The sequence below is a fragment of the Haliotis asinina genome, chromosome 5 (genome assembly GCF_037392515.1).
Source record: "Haliotis asinina isolate JCU_RB_2024 chromosome 5, JCU_Hal_asi_v2, whole genome shotgun sequence".
In the NCBI taxonomy this organism is placed as follows: domain Eukaryota; kingdom Metazoa; phylum Mollusca; class Gastropoda; order Lepetellida; family Haliotidae; genus Haliotis; species Haliotis asinina.
The window spans coordinates 43,966,183-43,986,253 of record NC_090284.1 but is presented as its reverse complement, the minus strand read 5'-3'; the positions used below and the strand labels follow the sequence as shown (position 1 = coordinate 43,986,253).

The 20,071-nt window shown below is 38.8% G+C and overlaps 1 protein-coding gene across 1 annotated transcript in view; it reads left to right on the top strand.

The window, feature by feature from the left end:
- Window positions 1–20,071, top strand: part of LOC137284557 (sphingosine-1-phosphate lyase 1-like) — a 28,122-nt gene that overhangs the window by 641 nt on the left and 7,410 nt on the right. Inside the window, exons 2-13 of the mRNA XM_067816405.1 lie at window positions 7,235–7,379; window positions 8,578–8,753; window positions 9,205–9,244; window positions 9,833–9,912; window positions 10,838–10,966; window positions 11,380–11,471; window positions 11,770–11,806; window positions 12,169–12,276; window positions 12,692–12,754; window positions 13,777–13,923; window positions 18,152–18,272; window positions 19,518–19,635. Coding sequence (XP_067672506.1) covers window positions 7,235–7,379; window positions 8,578–8,753; window positions 9,205–9,244; window positions 9,833–9,912; window positions 10,838–10,966; window positions 11,380–11,471; window positions 11,770–11,806; window positions 12,169–12,276; window positions 12,692–12,754; window positions 13,777–13,923; window positions 18,152–18,272; window positions 19,518–19,635 — 1,256 coding nt within the window. The remainder of the gene's footprint in view (window positions 1–7,234; window positions 7,380–8,577; window positions 8,754–9,204; window positions 9,245–9,832; window positions 9,913–10,837; window positions 10,967–11,379; window positions 11,472–11,769; window positions 11,807–12,168; window positions 12,277–12,691; window positions 12,755–13,776; window positions 13,924–18,151; window positions 18,273–19,517; window positions 19,636–20,071) is intronic.

Below are 20,071 nucleotides of genomic sequence, written 5' to 3'. Positions count from 1 at the left end.
CCAGTCCAGCATAATTAGTTCGGTTTTTTTTTTATATATGTATGAAAAGATGTCATGATCAAACAGATTTTATCTTACACCGACCCTGAATTATAGTTTGGAAATGTGATGAGCTTTAGAACTTTTATGGGGATACTGGGATAGCTTGGCTCTTTAAATAAGAGTACATGGTTGATGACACCAGGTAACGTGTTGAGTCATGGATAAAGTTTGGCGTCATGTCCTGAATGTTTTGTGTGACAAATCAGAGAAGCTGACATGGTTGGTTACTGTAGCCACAACAATGCTTTTATAACTCTTTGGGTCCATTTATATCAGTTGGTTTAAAAAATTTGCTAACATTAAAGTGCTAAGCTAAGTATTTTGGGAACTGGACTTTGTTTCATTATTAGGCGTCATTTGGAGATAAGAGTTTAAAAGCAAACCAACTGACAAATATTAAAGGCTTGTCAACATATACAAAGGTTCACATTGTTATATATGTGTATTGTGGTTTTGTGTAATCATGAGTGGATGATCACGTCATGCATGTTGGATGGATGTCAAAGTTTATTTCAGAAAATCTATCAAGAGTCATCATGATCATACTCATTTAGTTTATATTCATATATTATTATGCATTATAAACATGATAAAGTGCCTCAAATTTGCTGTGCAGGGTGATGCTACACAGTGTTGTATCAATGGATACGTGTGGTTAGCCTGTTTAGGATATATCACATCCATGCAAATACATTGTTGATTGTCATTATTGTTTTCATTTGAAAAAAGTCCTTGCAATACAGATTGTTAAGTTCCCCAAATTATAATGAGTTTGGTCTTTTGTTTAACCTAATACATCTGACATGTTATGTTTGAGATTACACTTTCTTGGTAAAGTACAAATTCTAGTACTTTTTGAGTTGAGTCCCATCCAATATTCAAACCCACACCCTGAGAGTCAGGCACCTAATCGCCAGCACACAAAGTCAGCCACTTAACCTGCTCAGCCACCATGACTTGTGGAAGTCGACTTGTAGACTTGCCTTAACGGAGGCAGTACAGAAAATGTTGTGGTTCAGGGATTGTGACATAGACTCTTCATCACTGTTATTGAGATGCCCTTGAACAAGTGGAAATTTTTGTTATTTCTGAGGTAATATGACTCAAAGTGTTATGTGTGAACCAGTTGAAGTTTAAGCACTGACATTTATTGGGACATGGCTAGCTTTGCAAATGTTTATCTATGAAAGGTTATTGAGCCTATCTTTTACTCAATCTAGGACATCATTAGTGGGATTCATTTTACTCCTGATAACATGCTTCTAGTTGATGAGGTTAACCCAATTTGATGGTTTTCTGCTTCTTGTCTATTTATATTTAACACTCAATAACAGCTTCAGACAGAGACCAGGTGTTAATGATGGCCCTGATTATTGTTTATTTGAGTGATATTTCATCATGTCCATGTGTTCGTATCATAAGTTTGAATCACTATCTTGATAAAAGTGCATGCTAACAATGCTACAAACATTGATAGAAATGCTTTTGATATTATCCCAGCTTTATCCTTTTTTGTAGCCAGACTGCCACCACATCCCTTACAGAGTCACATTACTTTGATCTGTTTTTTTTTAAGAATTACAAAAACTTAGACTCAGGCATCCACTCACACACAAACAAAAATATTTTGTAGTTTTCAGTCAGTCATGTATTATTTTAGAAGTATATTCTGTTGACTAATTAAAAATTGTGTACATTAAATACAATTCATCCTCTACCGAAACCAACAAACTTTAACTTCCTTAGTTGTACTGTATAACTTTAAACACATGTCACTCCAAACCAAACATCAGGGGTTAATTATTAGAGCACAGGAGGGTTTCAATTGTTATTTCAATAAAAAAAATAACCCAGCAACTTGTGTGGAGTTGCCATCTTGTTTAATCAAAATGTTTTCTATTGGATACATGACACTGTTAATGATGAAATGGGCAATTTGATCATAATGGATATTACTATGACAGAGACAAGGTTGACATTGGTGAACATTTATGGTCCATACTCAGATTCTCCTGATTTCTGTAAAAGGATAAAGTTTAAAACTTCTCTTATGAGCAATAAAGGCAACTTTATGATTGTAGTTATGAATATTTGACATGTTGTCAACTAACTTCAGACCTGCTGGAAAATACCTTTTCTTCATTTGTACATTGGTTTGTGTTCTATCTTCATTTGGCTTGAAATTTTCTGAAATCGTGGAAAAACTAAAGCCAGTAAAGCAGTAAAGGCATGGTCATCTTCTCAACATGCTCAATGCTTTCCACTCAAAATAACTTTTACTGTATGAATGTATTACAGATAACGTTCAACATGTGAGGTAACCATGATAATTTGATGTATAGAAATAAATAGTTCGTAATAGACTAATGCTTAGTCTCTGTATATAATGTTGATAGTAACAAAGTAACCCATTTACATTGAAAAAGGCCCCAGTGAGATGGGAAATTCATAACCTGAGGAAATCTAAACTTGCTTCCTTTAGGACTTCAGCATTGCAGGGAGGGCTAGGCAGTAGGGATAAGATTAATGTGGTTCAGGGACTGTTAGACTAAGTTTGCAGGTACTAGGGGATATATAACAGTGTAATATAGTTCCTTTATTTGAGACAAGCACTCTAATACATGTCGACTTGTAAAAAATGGCTCATGTGCTTTGTTCAGATAATTGTAGCTGGCTGTATTATGTGCTGGTTCTTAAATATTTAAGGGTTGAAATTGTGTTGATGTTCATCAAACCCTCCAATCAACATAATCATACAACACTCTGACATTCACTGGGAAATGCTCAACAGCTGGCTTGGTAGTGTACAGGAAGTCACATGAGGAAAATGTAAGTGAGTGGTGAGTGCGCGAGTGAGTTTAGTTTTACGCCACTCTCAGCAATATTCCAGCTATATGGTGGCGGTCTGTAAATAATTGAGTCTGGACCAGACAATCCAGTGACCAATAACATGAGCATCGATCTGCGCAATTGGGAACCGATGACATGTGTCAACCAAGTCAGCAAGCCTGACCACCTGATCCCGTTAGTCGCCTCTTATGACAAGCACAGTCACCTTTTATGGCAAGCATGGGTTGCTGAAGGCCTATTCTACCCAAGGACCTTCACGGGTCTAGGTAAATGTTTAGGGGTTGAAGTTGTATTTGTTGATTTTCACTAGTTCATGAAAAGTGCCTTACATGATTAATCTCTGGGATGCTTCAAACTCTGTTGTTTCTTGTGGTTAGAGATTGCAGTCTGGTAGAAGAGACTGATCGCAATCTCTACTGGTAGAATCTCTGATCTTACCAGACTGCAATCTCTACCCTCACATATACACAATCTGTGTAAAGGTCGTATGAAAATGTGTCCCATTGATTTCATGATGAGTGAAATCCTGACTGTCTATAACCCTCCCCTCATTAGACAAGGTAATCATACAACATACAGACATTCATTTAGAAATATGAACAACAGCTGGCATAGTGGTTGTATAACATCTCTGTCACTCCTCTAACAGCATCTGAGTCATAGTGCCATACAATAAAATGGATGTTTGGTGGTTGTGTAACATCTCTGGCACTCTTCAAACAGCATCAAAGTTATAGTGCCATACCAAATAAATGGATGTTTTAGTTCTTGCAGACTGAAAATGTGAAACAGGGCAAACAGTTTTCACAGAGTCAAGACAGATACAACCAAGCTTTTAAAGGCAGATGAATGACTAATAATCTGAATTGGTCAGCAGTTTTCATGGACATAATCTGCTAAGCCTAGCCATATATTTTTACTAGCTTGACACATCCCTGACAAATATCCCTGACAAATAGTGTTACATAGGCAAGGTCACACAGTACTGCCAGTTTTGTGATTTACTGAAAAGTAGTATTGGAGACTTTTTTATATATTTGCCTTTTGATGGGTGCTGGCTCAGCAGCTTGTGAAAATATTATCACCCAGGAATCTAGTGAGGGGAATATGGTAAGTCAGAAGACTCATTGTCATAGCTGACCCATGGAGATCCAAGGGATAGAATAGGTTTTCAGCAACCCATGCTTGTCAAAATATGGAACTGTTTGTCATAAGAGGCGACTAACAGGAATGGGTGGTCAGACTCACTAACTTGGTTGATACATGTCAGTTGTGCAGATCAATGCTCATGGTATTGGTGACTGGATTGTCTGGTCCAGATTCAGTTATTTACAGACGGCTGCCATATAGCTGGAGTATATTAGAGTACTGTGTGTGCAACATGTTACAAGCTAGACAGCTTCCATTAATGCTTATTTACGTCATCACAGATTTCTGTTTTAAGATTATTTTACTGTAGTTATATCAATACTTCAATTATCATAACCTGTATCATGTATATTTGGATTGAAAATTGTTTTCAAAGTTAGGTGACTGTAAATATACCAAATGTACTGATTATATCTTGGGTGACATTTCTTAAAATGAATAAAAAAAACATGAATATGGTATTTACATTAGTTAATCTTTGAAGTGAAAAAAAGAATATTTTCCCCAAACGATCCATGGAAATTAATGTGTAACATTTCCTGCTATCTTCTTTGATCCCAAGGAATGTATTGCAGATCATCATCATCAATCATTTCAACTGTCCCTTGTGATTTTGCTGGAATAAAGCTAAAAGCAGTATGAAACCACTCACTCACTCTCACTCACTCACTCACTCACTCACTCACTCACTCACTCACTCACTCACTCACTCACTCACTCACTCACTCACTCACTCACTCACTCACTCGACAAGTGAGATAAACTGTATGATTCAGTTTTGTTGGGTTCTGAAGTATTCATAGCATTTCATAGCTCAGAATCTTGCTGGATTCATCTTTCTTCATGTTGTCAGTGGGAAACAGGAAAAGTAACCTAATATTCCTAAAAAAACAGGAGAAACTTTATGTTACATAATGAACCAAGCACTGGTCTTTGTTTTATAACACTACTGAATGCTGACCTGAAATCTGAGTCAGTGCCATTACTGTCTATTACATAACAGACTTTCCATCCTCATCAACTAATGAACTTGGCAACACTATCCCTGCCAGATGCCCTCCCAGCAGGATTCTCCTGTCAGCAACACATCATTTGATGATCTCCAGGAAGAGGCCATCTTTGTTATTGATTGCCTCAAAATCTCCCAAATCGTATCCAAAGAAGAATTTTGGTTTGTCCACATGATGTGTTAGGAAATAACTGGTAGATATAAAATTCGAAAGATATTAATAAGGCCTCACAGCTCTTTTGTGTCTGAAAGTAACAAGTTTATGACAAGATATATTCATTTGAAACCGCTTTTTTGCGTCTGAAAGTAAAAGGTAAAGTTTAAAAGGTAAACAGGAAAATACCAAAACATATTTATTTCAAAAGATCATTTTAATGTTAACTTTGCAACAGCTTTGTGACTAACCTACCCCTTATTTGGGAAGAACGTCTGTATTTCTTTATGCATCAGAGTGATGGAGTCTTCCCTTGTTCTGCTGCTGCTGGTGTATCTAACATCAGCAAGTAATCCCAAGATTAACACTTGTAGAATCTGGTTCTCCAAGTTCCTGCGTAGGGAAGTCTATGAGTCTTTCAGTCAAACCCTTTTTGTCTTATGTATCAGCTGTTTGGCTTCGTCTGTATCTAAGCTAAATAGTCTGTGCAACAATTCACAGATTCTATCACAGGTGAATGAGATTACAGAACGTAGAATTACATGCACTGTATTGTTGACAAATGCTCAGCTCAGCCACACTATGAATGTTTTAAATACTTTGTTGAATAATTAAGCATGAATCAATAGTGTTGTCATCAATCACTGTTGATCAATAATGAATGAGTTAGTCGCCATGGACACCATGTACTGCAGTTTGTCAATAGGTGTATTTCATATGAATTAACACTTCCGAATCGGTCGATTTCAGATCTAGTATGCTTCATCAAGTAGATGACCTAATCTATGAGCTGTTTTTGTGTTAGCAAGAATCAACATGTTCAAACTGGTTAAGTGTTTTCCCATTTTTTGACAATATCTTGGGAGATGCAAGTCATAGGAATACTTCTAAATAACATCAAAAAGAGCTATTTTAGGATTTCAGTAGAGAAGAGAATACTGTTTCAGTTGTTGTATAAGTTTAGTTTAACTGAGGAATATTGGAAGAAACTCTGCTCACCTGATCTTCTTTATCGTCTTTTGAGACAGATTTTAGTATTGACTTGATCACAAAGGTAATTTTAATGATTTTAGGATTAGTCACAAGAAAATATCATAATGAATAAAACCTACAGACCTGATAGAGGCTCAGATATTAGTGAAAACATTTTTTCTAATTTTCAAAGTGGATTGTTTGTTTTGCTTCCAGTTGAATGTTCAATATGAAGCAGTTGTACCATTGCTTTGTTGGCAAAGAACCATGGCTCTCATATTCATGTGGTTACTTGGTTATAGGAAAGTATATGTTACATTTTAACATGTTTGGAGAATTTGACACTGTGTGGTCACCCATTCTATATGACACTACATGAACAAGTTGCAATGACAAGACAAAACCCATAGTTCCAGCCTTGTACATCCTTGGAGAAATGATTTTTCATATGTTTCCTGAAACCATGAGAATGCATAGTGGAAATGATCATTCTTGTGTAATGATAGAAAAGTAAAGAAATCTGTAAGTGGTAGTTTGGCCTGGAGGCTTGCAACAGTGCAGTATATGGTATATGTTCTGTGAGGGTGACTCCTCAGTCATGTCATACCAAATACGACCGATAACTTGTTACTTATCACAAGTCAAAATCTACTTGTGTATTTGAAGAGTTTCATTGTGGTTGTATTAGGTTGTCAATCTCACATCTAGGTATAACAGTATATTTTACATGTGTCATTAACTATTGGTGTATTCATTTACTTATCCATCATGAAAATATTGAAATTGATTCACCATGTTGATGTGGCTTGGTTTTCATTTATTACGATAAGAAGATAAAGAGTTCTTCCCTTCCTATCATGAAATACTTCTACCTTTTCCAGTGCTTATATATGTGTTTGAGAGTAGGTAAATGTAGATGATACAAGACTTAAACGAGAAAAGATTTTTTCCACATTTGTACATTCTGTAGACCCATAAAGCAAGAAATTATGATATAGAAACTGGGCCATGTACAACTGTGAAAGAAGGTTACTAACATGTGACTTTCGTTGTTTCAGGGTCCCATTCAGCCACTGCTGGATGGTGCTAAGAGCCGACTGAATGACTTGTGCAAAGGGCTTGAGCCATGGCAGATAGTGGTGTACACTTGTGGAGGAACTGTCATTGCCATAGCGATCAAAGACTTCCTAAATGGGGAGGAAAGTAAGTCTCACACACTATTTGTAACGATTGCAACAATAGGGCTGTTTCTTTCTAATTGTTCACTTGATATTTTGTAAACATGGTATATGATACAAGGTGTTGTTATATAGCAGTGTCTTCCTTCATCTTCTGAGCAAATCAGGGTTAGAACAGGCTAGCTATTCTTGAAACGTTCTTAGGGCTACAAACTTCTTCAGCCCATTCTTAACACATTGGCTATGATCAAAGTTAAGAATTTTTAGGGCTGCGAATGCTTCGAGAATAAGGGCACTGGTCTTCAGCAACCTATGCATCTTGTAAGAGGTAGTAAGACTAATTGGAACAAGTGGTTAGGTTTGCAGCCTTGGTTGCCACATAATCCTACCCCAGTTGCATAGATCAATGCTCATGGTGTTAATCACTGCATCGTTTGCTCCAGACTCAATTATTTAAATTACAGACCACCACCATATACCTGGAATATTGCTGAGTGCGGTGTTAAACAACAACCAAACCAAACAATCACCTGTGAATACATATGTGCCAATTTTATTAGATAACACAGATCATGGCCTTGTTCCTTGGAGAAGGAAAGCATCTACTGCTCAGATTTCAGAGCACAAATGACAATATTTCTCATTCAACATATGTGTCAATCCCTTGGCTATTGACTCTGCCCATTGCTCCAGTATCAGACAACAGTAGTGTTCATACAAACATGTACCGAACCGGGCTCATTTGACCATCATGACTAATACATGACCTCCTTTCATTGTTCACTGAGGGTAAACACACTTCACTACTGTACAACAATGGCTGCATTTATTCACAGGGGACACAAGAAATATACAAATCCATGAAGATCTGAAATATTGACAGTATTTTATTGTAAACAAGATATGGCTGTATTGAGCTTTGGGCTGTTGGTAGAGACAACTTTCCATGGAATATGTCACCGGCTGCAAATTTTATTGTTGAAGTGGTAAGGAAGGAAGTTGATGAGCTGACAATCACATGCACTTAGTGACCTTTAATATGTTACATATTATGTATGGCAGAGGAATTTTATGATCCCTTCAGTACTGACTGTAGGAAATATATAGGTAAAAGATATTCTATCAGTTATACCTGGTTATGATCGAGAGGAAAAAAGTTATTGCTGTCTATTGATTCACATCAGTGGGATTTTTGGTCTGAAAGTTTGCATTGTGTTCGCAAGGTTTACAAGTAAGGAGCAAAAGGACTTTCTTCAAATGGATGAAGAAAATTCCATATGTAAAGAAGAAGATTGAGGAAGAGTTGGAAAAGAATGTGAAAGGAATGGAGAAATCTCTGTGTCATGGTACAGAGGGATCTGCTTTTGTCCTGAAGCTACCTAAAGAAGGCCTGACAGAGGTAAGGTGTCAGTTGTACTTGATGGTGGTGGTGGTGGTGCTGCTCATGATATAAATGGAATATCATAAGGTGTTATGTGGTTATGGTATCCTTGTGGTTTAAGTGTTTGTCCTAACAAAAACACTTGCTCAAGTTTACGTGCCAGTTTCTGTTGATTTTGGTATTGCTGAAAGTTAGCTTTATGCTGTGATTTCACTCACCTACACACCCCAAGAATGAAGCAAGCCTAGCTTATCCTAAGGTTCTGAATGTTCTATGTTACCAGGGATAATTTTCAGTTCAAATGCAGTTATTTGTTTCTCTCAGAGTTGAACTTTTTCATAGATGGAGCATTTGTCTAGTGCTTATTGTATACAAACCTAGGAAGTGTTGAGGATGTAACATGGGAAGGTAGTAGCCCCTAGCTGCCAATGACTACCATACTTATGGACATTTTCTGTTCTTTTTCCAGGTGGAACTCACGAAGGAGCTTGAGAGATACAGGAATTTAGGTATGTAATAGTGAGAAATTTGAAAGAAAAAGAAATAAGGCTTTTGTGTTACTCTTTGTTTTCTGTTGGACAGGTTCATGACTGTCATGTAGTTATTCAAAATGTCCTTTAGCATTACTGCTGTTAACATATCATTAACTGCTTCTATTTGTCTGACAGCCTAGTGTTGCTTGTGTTCTCATATATATTCCAGAAATGGTTCAGTCTATTGTGGGTATCCTCATCTGTGATATTCTTGAAAAATGCTAATATTGTGTTAAACCAAGGTTTTACTCACTGTGCAAATGTGCATCCAGTACACTCAAATGTAGAGATGGACACAGACAAAAATTCACTTCCTACAAAGCTAAACACAAAATTATTCCCTGTGCCCACAACACATCTATGGTTGTTTCTATCAAAGCAGTTACATGGATCATTTCACCCATCAGTTCATGTGATCAAAGGTTCATTCCAGGCTCTAAAGATAGTATCAAAGCATACAGTTCTCTTCACCAAGACCCCTATTTTTGCGAGTCAAGATTAAACTTTGGTTAAACTGTATTGATTAATAGCTGATTTTCAAGAAAGCTCTATTTTGACCACCAGATAAGATCCCCTGGGAGAAGGGCTTGGTGTCTGGTGCAGTCTACAGTGGTGATCCTGTACTAACAGAAGTCATGACCAAGGTGGGAGAACTGAAGAAATGTGCATTTTGTTGTGATCGTAATTAATGAATTTTTACAAATACATACCAACATCACACACCATTGGTCTGAAACTATAATCCAGGGATCAGGAATGGCAGGGGCTCTGAGCCATTTTGCACATTGAAATGAAAAATGTTGTGTTACATGTTTGAAGTTTACTATTGATACAAGGGCAGTGGCCCTGTCTAAATTCAGAAAATAGCTACTAATACTGAAAATAGCCCATTGTCAAAGTTCTCTTTCCCAATCCCTGATGGTCAGGGGCTTTCAAGCAGTTTTATTTGAGAAGTGATGTGTACCTTTTAAGGAATCAAGACAGTAATAGATCAGTCAAATTTCGTGAATCATTATGCACATTTTGCTCATTAAATCTGTTAGTCCGAAGTGCTGTTTGTCAGCAACATAAGCCCCAGACTTGACCATTCGTATACAGTTTCCAACTTAAATGGTAAGATTGTTCACTTATGAAAAGGCTGCATCAAACATGTGCTTTGGCATATTGACCTCACAGATGAACGGAATTTAACCGTAGTATCTTAAGAAAGTTTGTTGTTAATTGTTTGGTTTGTTTAGCGCTGCTTTTGGCAATATTCCAGCTACATGGTGGTGATCTGTAAATAATCAATTTTTGATAAGACAATCCAGTGATCAACTTCATGAGCATCAGTCTATACTTTGGAATAATGACAAGTCAACCAAGGCAGTAAGCCTCACCACGCAATCAGCTAGTTGCCTCTTACAACAACCATGGGTTACTGAAGTCCATTTCTAAGCGGATTGTCATGGGTCCTTAACATAGAAGTATGCATTCCATTCAAACCATTATAGGATGTGGCCCCAGTCTTTATGATGTTAAAATTAGAAGTCTTTGGTGTCAACGTTTCTTTATGTTCATCCCTTGCAGGCCTACAGTATGTTTGCATGGACTAACCCTCTACATCCCGAGGTCTTCCCTGATGTCAGGAAGATGGAGGCAGAGGTTGTCAGGATGACCTGTTCTATGTTCAATGGCGGCCCTCAGACTTGTGGAACAGTAAGTAAACATCTAGCAGTATTTGAATGACTACTTGAAGTGCTGATTCAGCCAGTGGTATTAAGCTCAGCTTTGTACTGTCCAGTTAGAACAATTTGTTATGCAATTGTCAATACATGTGAGGTTATGAGATGTATGTGTATGGATTGTTTAGTTGTTTGACGCTGCACCCAGTAGTATTCCAGCTATGTGGCAGCGGTCTGTAAATAATCAAGCCTGTGATTAACAGCATGAGCATTTGGAATACAATGACATGTGTTAACCAAGTAAGCGTGTTTGACCACCTCATCCCATGGACCGCTAAAGACCACTTCTAACCTTGATTAATTGTGTTGAAGCTGCTGTGATACAGCAGGTCCACTTACCTACTCACCGACTTGTATACTGACTTTATAACTGCTCCATGTGTACAGATGAGCTGCGGTGGGACAGAGAGCATTCTCCTGGCATGTCTGGCCTACAGAAACATGGCCAGGGAGGAACGAGGGATCAAGTTTGGAGAGATGTAAGTAGTACCATCATTGTTTGAGAAACTTGCTCATATAATTGAAAACCAATAATGTGTTTACCTGCTTTTTGTTCTGCATAGCCACAATATTTCACTGACGTAGATAGTATTTTTGAATTTAATGAATTTTACCTAAAATGCAAAATCCTGTTATTTGTGATATATATCAGCAAAATTGCCAGTATAATGTTTGAGTGTTTTTTGTTGACAATGACTAGTTACAGTACTGTCAAGTTTGTAATTGTTGAATGTGTTTGGAACAGATAATCTATTCACAGAGGTATCCACTTTTCAGCATTGTACCAGTGACAGCTCATGCAGCTTTTGATAAGGTGAGTTTTGTTAAATATCCTCCCTCATTGATTAAGACAGTGAAATTGAACAATTTATGTCAATAAAGGGGATATTCAAACATCATGGCAAATAAGGAGACACAAGTATATCTTTTCTGTAAGATATTTCATACATGTAATGAAAACATGTACAAAAGTATGTTAGAGCAGCACTGTGTTAGGTCTGGTTCCTCAGACACTGACCATCAAAAAAGTTGCTCAAGTGCAGTTCAGATAGTACATGGTAAAACTATACAAGACAAAGTGGATATACATGATCACCAAACCAGAAGGTTTTTAGAACAAAATCTGTAATTTAGATATGCTGTGCTATGGTCATGGGTCTTCATATCTGTTTTCAGGCTGCCCACCTTCTCCACATGAAGATCACACACATTCCCGTGGACCCAGAGACTAAGAAGGCCAATGTGAAAGCCATGAAGAGAGCCATCAGCAGGAACACTGTCATGGTGAGTTATGTACTTCTGTGTCAGGGCCTCCCTCCACAAGCCTTACATGCTATCATAACTGTCTAGTTTATCATACATGTTGAGGATCTGAAGTTAGCAATGTATGACTAGTCAAACAAGTAACTGTAAACATATGCATCATTTCATGCAGTGGGAGGTTTATTGTCAGCAACAAATCAATCCATTTTTTTAGCCCCTAACAGTCAGAAGTAAGGTGCTTAAAGCCTGTTCTGACATGGCTTTCAGGGGATTATTGTAATGACATACATAATGAATATGACATCTGTTGTGTTTGTATATGACATTGGGTATATCTCATTAGCAAAGTTTATGTATGCACAAGTGATGGAAGAATGTAGTGAGTACAAGTTCATGTTCTTGTGACAATGGGTCATTGATTTCTGTATTATTTCAGCTTGTTGCATCAGCCCCTGGTTTTCCGCATGGAGTGATTGATCCAGTGGAGGAAATTGCCGCTGTGAGTTCATTTTGCAAGTTTCAATTTAGAAGAATAGAGTTGCAACAGTATTTTCAAAGAGACGTTAATTTGTCTGATATCCACAAGTTATGTCCCTCTTCAGAACACAGGTCCTTGTGTCATAGCAGTTGAATGGTGGCATAAAGTAAAAGTGTTCAGTCATGAGGGGGAAGACTAGAATGGCGCAGTGATGCCAACATATTTTGACATAATGCAAAAAGTGCACATAATCGTCTGATAAAGTATAGTCAATGCCTTTGATCTTTCACTGAAGCATCGTAGAAATAACAATAAAGAACTGGTAGAACTGTTGATCGATATGTCAAATCACCCATGATTATGTGTAGATGGAGTTTAAATCGATTGCATGCAATGGTAACATAATGATCGGCAATGTCCGGTCTTGTCTGGATATATTGTGCTGTGAATGGTTTAAAGTCTGGGGTCGTCTAAAAATTTTTATATTTTTTAAAAGTATCTTTAATCCTGGAAATGATACAAGGGCTTGTGCTTCAGAAGTGGAGGATTCATGCATTGTAAAATAAGATAGTCAACTCTGTAACTGTTTGACTGGCAGTTTTCAATATGCTTCTTGCTCTTATGATAACTACAAGAACTAAAATACAGTTGTACAGTTGACAGAAGTGTCCTTAGTGTATCCTTTGACTTGCGAACAAGAAACCTGTATGGTTCCAACCCTTTTGTCTTTTGCCTCTTACAACAAACATTGGTTAAAATGATTGCCCCTGTTGTTATTTTTACACATTAACTTCCCCAGCACCTTCACTAAAAAGATATCCCATTCAGTCAATCTTTGTGATGTTGACAGCACTGTAATATGTCAGTGAAACTTATTGATACATCTGCTGTTTTTATTTGCAACATTTGTATAGAGATATTTAGATGTAAAAGAAAGCCACAAGACACTCCCTTATTCAGCAGTATTTTGTAAGTGGGAGGTTTTCTTTTTTGTTCTACTCCTGAATTTCTAATGCTGACTGATTATTATTGCTTGTTGACAGCTTGGCAAATACTACAACATTCCTGTTCATGTAGACAGTTGCCTTGGTGGCTTCTTGATACCCTTCATGGGGAAAGCTGGCTTCCCACTGTCTCCATTTGACTTCCGTGTTCCTGGAGTCACCAGTATATCTGCAGACACTCACAAGGTAGGTCGCAAGTATATCTGCAGACACTCACAAGGCTGGTCACCAGCATATCTGCAGACACTCACAAGGTAGGTCACCAGTATATCTGCAGACACTTACAAGGCAGGTCACCAGTGCGTCTGCAGACAATCACAAGGTAGGTCCCACAGTCACCAGTATATTTGCAGACAATCACAAGATAAGTCTTCAATAACCAGTGTTTGTGCAGACAAGTGAAAGCTTTTGAATCAAGGGTTATCTGCAGATACGCATATTGTGACTTTTTGATTTGGTGTCTAATGACATCAATATGATTTGCAAATTCAGAAAGATTTTGGCACAAACACCGATGACCATTTCAAAACTGTAGCTATTTTTCCTTATCCTGTCTCATGCTTATTGCTTATCTCCTCTTCCCTGGCGAAAGTAGTGGAACACCAGAAATTCCTTGAAGTTCCCTTCTAAAAGAAACAGAGGTAAAATACACTCACCCACGTATAGCCTCCCCTTTCCCGCGACCTGCCATGCTCTTCACCCTCTCCTTATCGCCTGACGAAGGCGGCTGGAGTTACCTGGAGTCTCTACCACAGTGATAAGTTTTTCAGTTATTTCGGTCCTTTAACTATATTTATGTCGTATGCAGTATTTGGTTTAGGTATATGTATCACAATTTGTTTATTTGTGATTACTGTGTGTTGATATAGCACATATTTCGTAAACCGATGAAATCGTGTTTACAGTGTAAATTACGGCTGTCAGCAGTTCACCCGCTCTTAGTTTCTCCGGCATGTAAGCCCTTATATTCTTCCACTATTTGCTGTGAATTTTACAGAAATGTATCTGTGTCTGAATTTATTGTATAAATTCGTTCTTTTCACAGGCGTGCGAGGGACAGGAAACGTTGACTTTTATTAGTCATGTCCAGTCAGGTGATTTAGCTTTGGGTAACTGGTTTTTTTTTTCATTAACTGCTGAATTTCGTTCCAGTTATCATTCAGGCGTGTCCCCAGGGTTATACCTTGGGTCCAGCAAGTTGTCCCCTAGACCACAGAAGAGTACTTCATCAGGAACGGGGCTTTCACAGCCTATGAAGTGTAGATCACAAATGTCGTCAAAGACGAAGTCGTCTGCAAAGAAGTCGTCGCATAATCAACATTCTTTGACGAAGAAGTCCTGTGGTGACGAGATCGTCCCTCTACAGGAATGACATATCCATGATGAGCCACCCTTGGTGCAACATGAGCTTGATAAGAGATCCAATTCGAATGAGTGCACCCGCACAGACGAGTGAGTGAGCCAGCACGGATGAGTGCGCTCACAGGTCTACTCGTCAGTAAAGAAGATCTTCATCAGTCTCCCCAGCTCGTCGAGGGTGCCATCAGCACTCGTCGTCCCCTTCAGACCTGGACTCACATAAGAAGGATCATCGGCATCCATCGAATGTGTCACACTCATGGAAGGATGAAGACAGATACTACCGATCGTCATCTCCGGAGGAAGCCCTCTTTTCGGACTCTGAAGTCAACTCGACTGGAAGAAGCGGGGAATTCTCAACAATGAATACATCATAAAGATTCTTCATGATGACTGCAGCATACCACTGCAAACTACACCTCCGATCACAAGAGATGACGGTATTATCTTCCGTGGAAAAATTCCGACACATCTACCCGGAACACAATTTGTCTACATCAGCTTCAAGCGGGGGAAGTTTTTTCACGCACTTTACTCATATAAAGCAAAACAGCTAAACAGCATGGTTACAAACAAGCCTAAATGCTAGCAAGGGTATCACCGTTTGAACAGGATTTCACGATGATCAGTTATCTGCTGCACCAGTGACGTTATATCTACAATCTGATTGGTTCTCGAGAGACAACGCCCGAATTTGATGTTTTTTTTCCAGTATTAGGAAGTCGTCTCCATTTGACCTACAGTCATTCAATGATGGACAGATGTCGTTTACACACTAGATTAGCAGTCTACAGCGTCATTTGATTGTTCAGACGGTGTAGAGATCATCTACAGCAGACTCAATGTTGCCTATCAGGAGACTTGCAGCAATGAATGGCAGTTTCTGATCAGACAGACAGCCAGCCATAAATAGACTTCCTTGGAATGTCAACACGTTCAGCGCTGATGATCTGAAGACAAAGAATGATGCATCTTCATACAAGCTCATCATGGGAGAAGTCAACTTAGTCTATAGTTGGATTTCACTATCAGGCTATAAACTCAGTTCGGTTGACTTCTCGGGATTTGATTCATCACTATGTTGAGATACATCACTAGCCCATGATCGGTGGGTCGAAGTTCAAGCCGATGATTAGAACAAGTTCTACTCTCTCCGTTATCACTATGTCATTGATAATGTCTACTCGATAACCATCTTTAAGTCGACACGTCTCTCCAAGGATAGAATGCCCATCTAAACAACGAGGTTGCAGCAGGATTCTGGAAGAAGGAAGATCGAATTCTTCACATCAGCCAGATGGAGATGGAAGTGGTGATGCATGTTGTCCATCATTGGTCGACAACACCGAGAGACAAGCTACTGATGATCCATACAGACAACTCAACAGTAGCCTTCTACATAAACAAGGGTCAACAAGACTAAACGCATTTGCATTTCCCCCTCCAGACTGCTACCAAGAGTCATCGAGAAAATCAGACAACTGCTAGGTCAACCGAACAGACAGTTCCACATGTCGACCTTGTCTTCAGGACTTGGACCTCATGACTACTGAGACAGCTGTAGGCAACATATCTGCAGATAGCAGAATATTTATGTCACTTATGACATTCCAGAGGTCTGAAAGGCTCTACATTATCTACATACTTGGCAGCTCTCAGCTCAGTCGTCACCATGGAAATGGAAACCAAGCTGACTAAAGTACCTGAGCTATTTGCCTTCCTACACTCCTTACAGTTGGAAGATCAACAGCATGGGATCTCAACATTGTACTTCAACATCTCACAAGTGATGCATACGAGTCGCTTGATTGGACCTCATTTGAACTGCTAATTTGCCTTAGCTACAGCTGCATGCATGTCACAAATTCATGCTGTAGACATCAGCTGCACGAGTTTTGATGCAAATCATCAGCAGACAGCTCATCTGGGTCTACAATGGGATTTTATTGTGGAAAATCAACTGCCAGGTCAGCTGGATAGACAATTCCACATACCGGCGTTATCTTCAATCCTGAAACCTCATGATACTCAAGATTTATCATTATGTCCAGTCAGAGCACTGAAGATATACATTGTACGTAACAAGTCTAGAAGGCAATGAGAGCCTATAAAGCAGCAGTATTGGATCCTCTGTGAGCCTCAAACCCACATGAAGTCAGAGCCTTTATCTCTACACTAGTGCTACATGGGAATTGCTCACTATCAACTATAATGGAGGGCTGCTTTTGGAAGCCAAACAGTGATTGCCAACCATTATCTACGAGACACAGAGCCACAGAGGACGTCTCTGGCATTCATCAGTTTGGGCCTCTTGTCGTTGCTCAGCAACTAACAGTTCTTCGAAGGTGCTGAGTTCACTCACCCAGTTTATCAAGTGACTTGTGGAAGCCAGATGCTCTGCTGAGTATAATGGTGGAAAGTCCATGCACACGTCTTAAACAGACTAGCATGAGTGATTTGGACCCTGTACTCATAATGAAGATACTTGTACATGAAGAGGGTCGCAACTAGTCTTGATTACAATATCTTGACATTTAGTTGCATCTGAAACTAGCAGGACGCTAGTTACTTTCGATGTCACCACATTCCAGTCAACGAAGCCTTCTGCTGAAGATAAATTCGACTGGATGTGATCCCCTAGAATCTACAATGAATATTAGAAGAGCAGGACCGAATTATCAAGTTACAAGTCCCCGTTGGGGAAGATGGGGGGGAATTTATTGGATGTATTTTTGACAGCCAGCAGAATCCAACGTGGCCTGACCCACCACTGTTTCCATCAGATTCTGTAAGAAATAAGCATGAGTCAGGATAAGTATACAATATCAATTTTATTCAGAAAATTACATGTTGGTGCTGACAACTCTTGGCTTAGCATAAAAGCAGTTGTTTGTTTCATGTTTGTCTTTTGCCAATTATCAGAATATTATCAAAGCACACTTATGATGAAGATTGAACAACAATAGTTAGTCAACTTTATTGTAGATCAGTTAATTCAGTGTGTGAATGTTGCCTGTCTTTCTTTGTTTATTCAGTACTGTGTATGTTATTTCAGTATGGCTATGCCCCTAAAGGTTCTTCAGTGATCATGTACAAGGACAAGAAGTACCGCAGCTTCCAGTTCTTCAACCAGCCAGACTGGCCTGGTGGCATCTATGCATCACCAACTCTCATGGGTATGTGTGTAGTGTGAACAGAGGATACAAACTGCATAATACATAAGTATGCATGTGGCATCTAACACTATAGGCAGCATGAGTTGTGTCCCTTTGGCACACTAGAATCATTTGATCCTTGGTGTGAAGACTCGTTCCCCATAAGTATATTTCATGGGTTTTTTGTCACCATACGTAGGAGGGGTGGTTCAGTTGCCATATGGCTAACGCGTTCACTCATCATGCTGACAGCCAGGTTACAATTTCTCATGTGGGTACAATATGTGATGTCCATTTCTGGTATCCCTTGTTGTGATTTTGCTGGAATAATGCTAAGAGTGGCGTAAAACCCACCTCACTCACCTCATACCCAGGTTTGTGGCTTTGACCAAGTGATAAATTTGACCTGCATCATGTCTGGCTTTCCCCTGACATTAAGCAAATATGGCAGGATATATCTGGAATAAGTCCCAGATAGCGTTAAACCCAACTCCCTCACTTGCTCCCCTTTCAGTGGATCATGGGAATAAATGAACTCATCACTGGACATGTTCCTTTAAGGAAACTGTAGCTCTCTACAATCTCTTGTTTTATTTCTCAATAGATGCAACTGAACTGACCAGAGTTTCCAGTTAATTTCCTTTATCAGTGTATGTCAGGGATCATTTTTTAATTATATGACTAGGGCTGTGGTCCCATGAACTTAGATATCAATGGGCCCTGTCCAACTCAGTGCAGTGTTGTTGGAGATGAAATGGGAGGGAGCACTGGTGGAGGTTTGGATATTTTCCCCGAGGATATTTTGGAATTTGTTAAATGAAATGGTGACATCTGAGGTAGTGAATATATATCAAGTCTTTTTCTGCAATTTTTGTGGTTTTATGACAGGGCAGAGTTGAAGATTTTCACTGGCTTTCATGATGATTACTAATGCCTTCCTACAATAGCAGAAATAGCATACATTGCAATCTGAGAACCTTTACTGTTACCAAAAATTATTTCTATAAATATGAAGTCATTGCCATGAGCATGTAATGCCAAAACTCTAGCTGGCCCTTAAACTTATGGTACCCAAATTCATATCCAAATGGAAAAGACAAACCTGAGAACATTTGCTAAAGGAAACAAGTAAACACATTCATTCATGTGTGCCAAGGGAAAACTTATTAGGTTCCCGCACTCCCCTTGCTTGGGAAGACCTCTAAGAAGGACAACATCATAAAGCCGTGTTTTTTATAAAGTTCTTATTCTTCATCGTTTTAACAGGCAGCAGAGCAGGAGCCATAATCGCAGCTTGCTGGGCGACGATGATGTACATAGGAGAAGATGGATATGTAGATGCCACAAGAAAAATCATCAATGCAACCAAGTATTTGGAGGAAAAGTGAGTCCCACTTAAGAATAAGTGGTATGGAGCTGTAAGTGTTTAGTCAAAGTTCAAAGACCTAATGTTTCAGAGCTGTACAGTTACATCCCTCCATTGGGCTAGAATCCTATGGAAAGGTGCGATTTAAGAAATGTTAAGCTACTTTCACCAGATGCAAGATAAAGACCAAATTCCTGTTGCAATGTAGTGTGTTAAAACATCAGAGGTTATAAACATATGTCCATGATGTACTAATCATGAATACATAGTACATCAATCCATAGCAACACAGAGACAGCTGATCCCTGTTTACAAGAACTGTCATAGTCGAGGCATGTCTATCAATAACACTGATGAAACACTGGTGTCACTGGTGTCGTGTTTTGGTGCCATAGCCTATGTTTACAAGGAAATGAGTTGACCTATTTATGCATAAAATGTTAGATTTAATGTT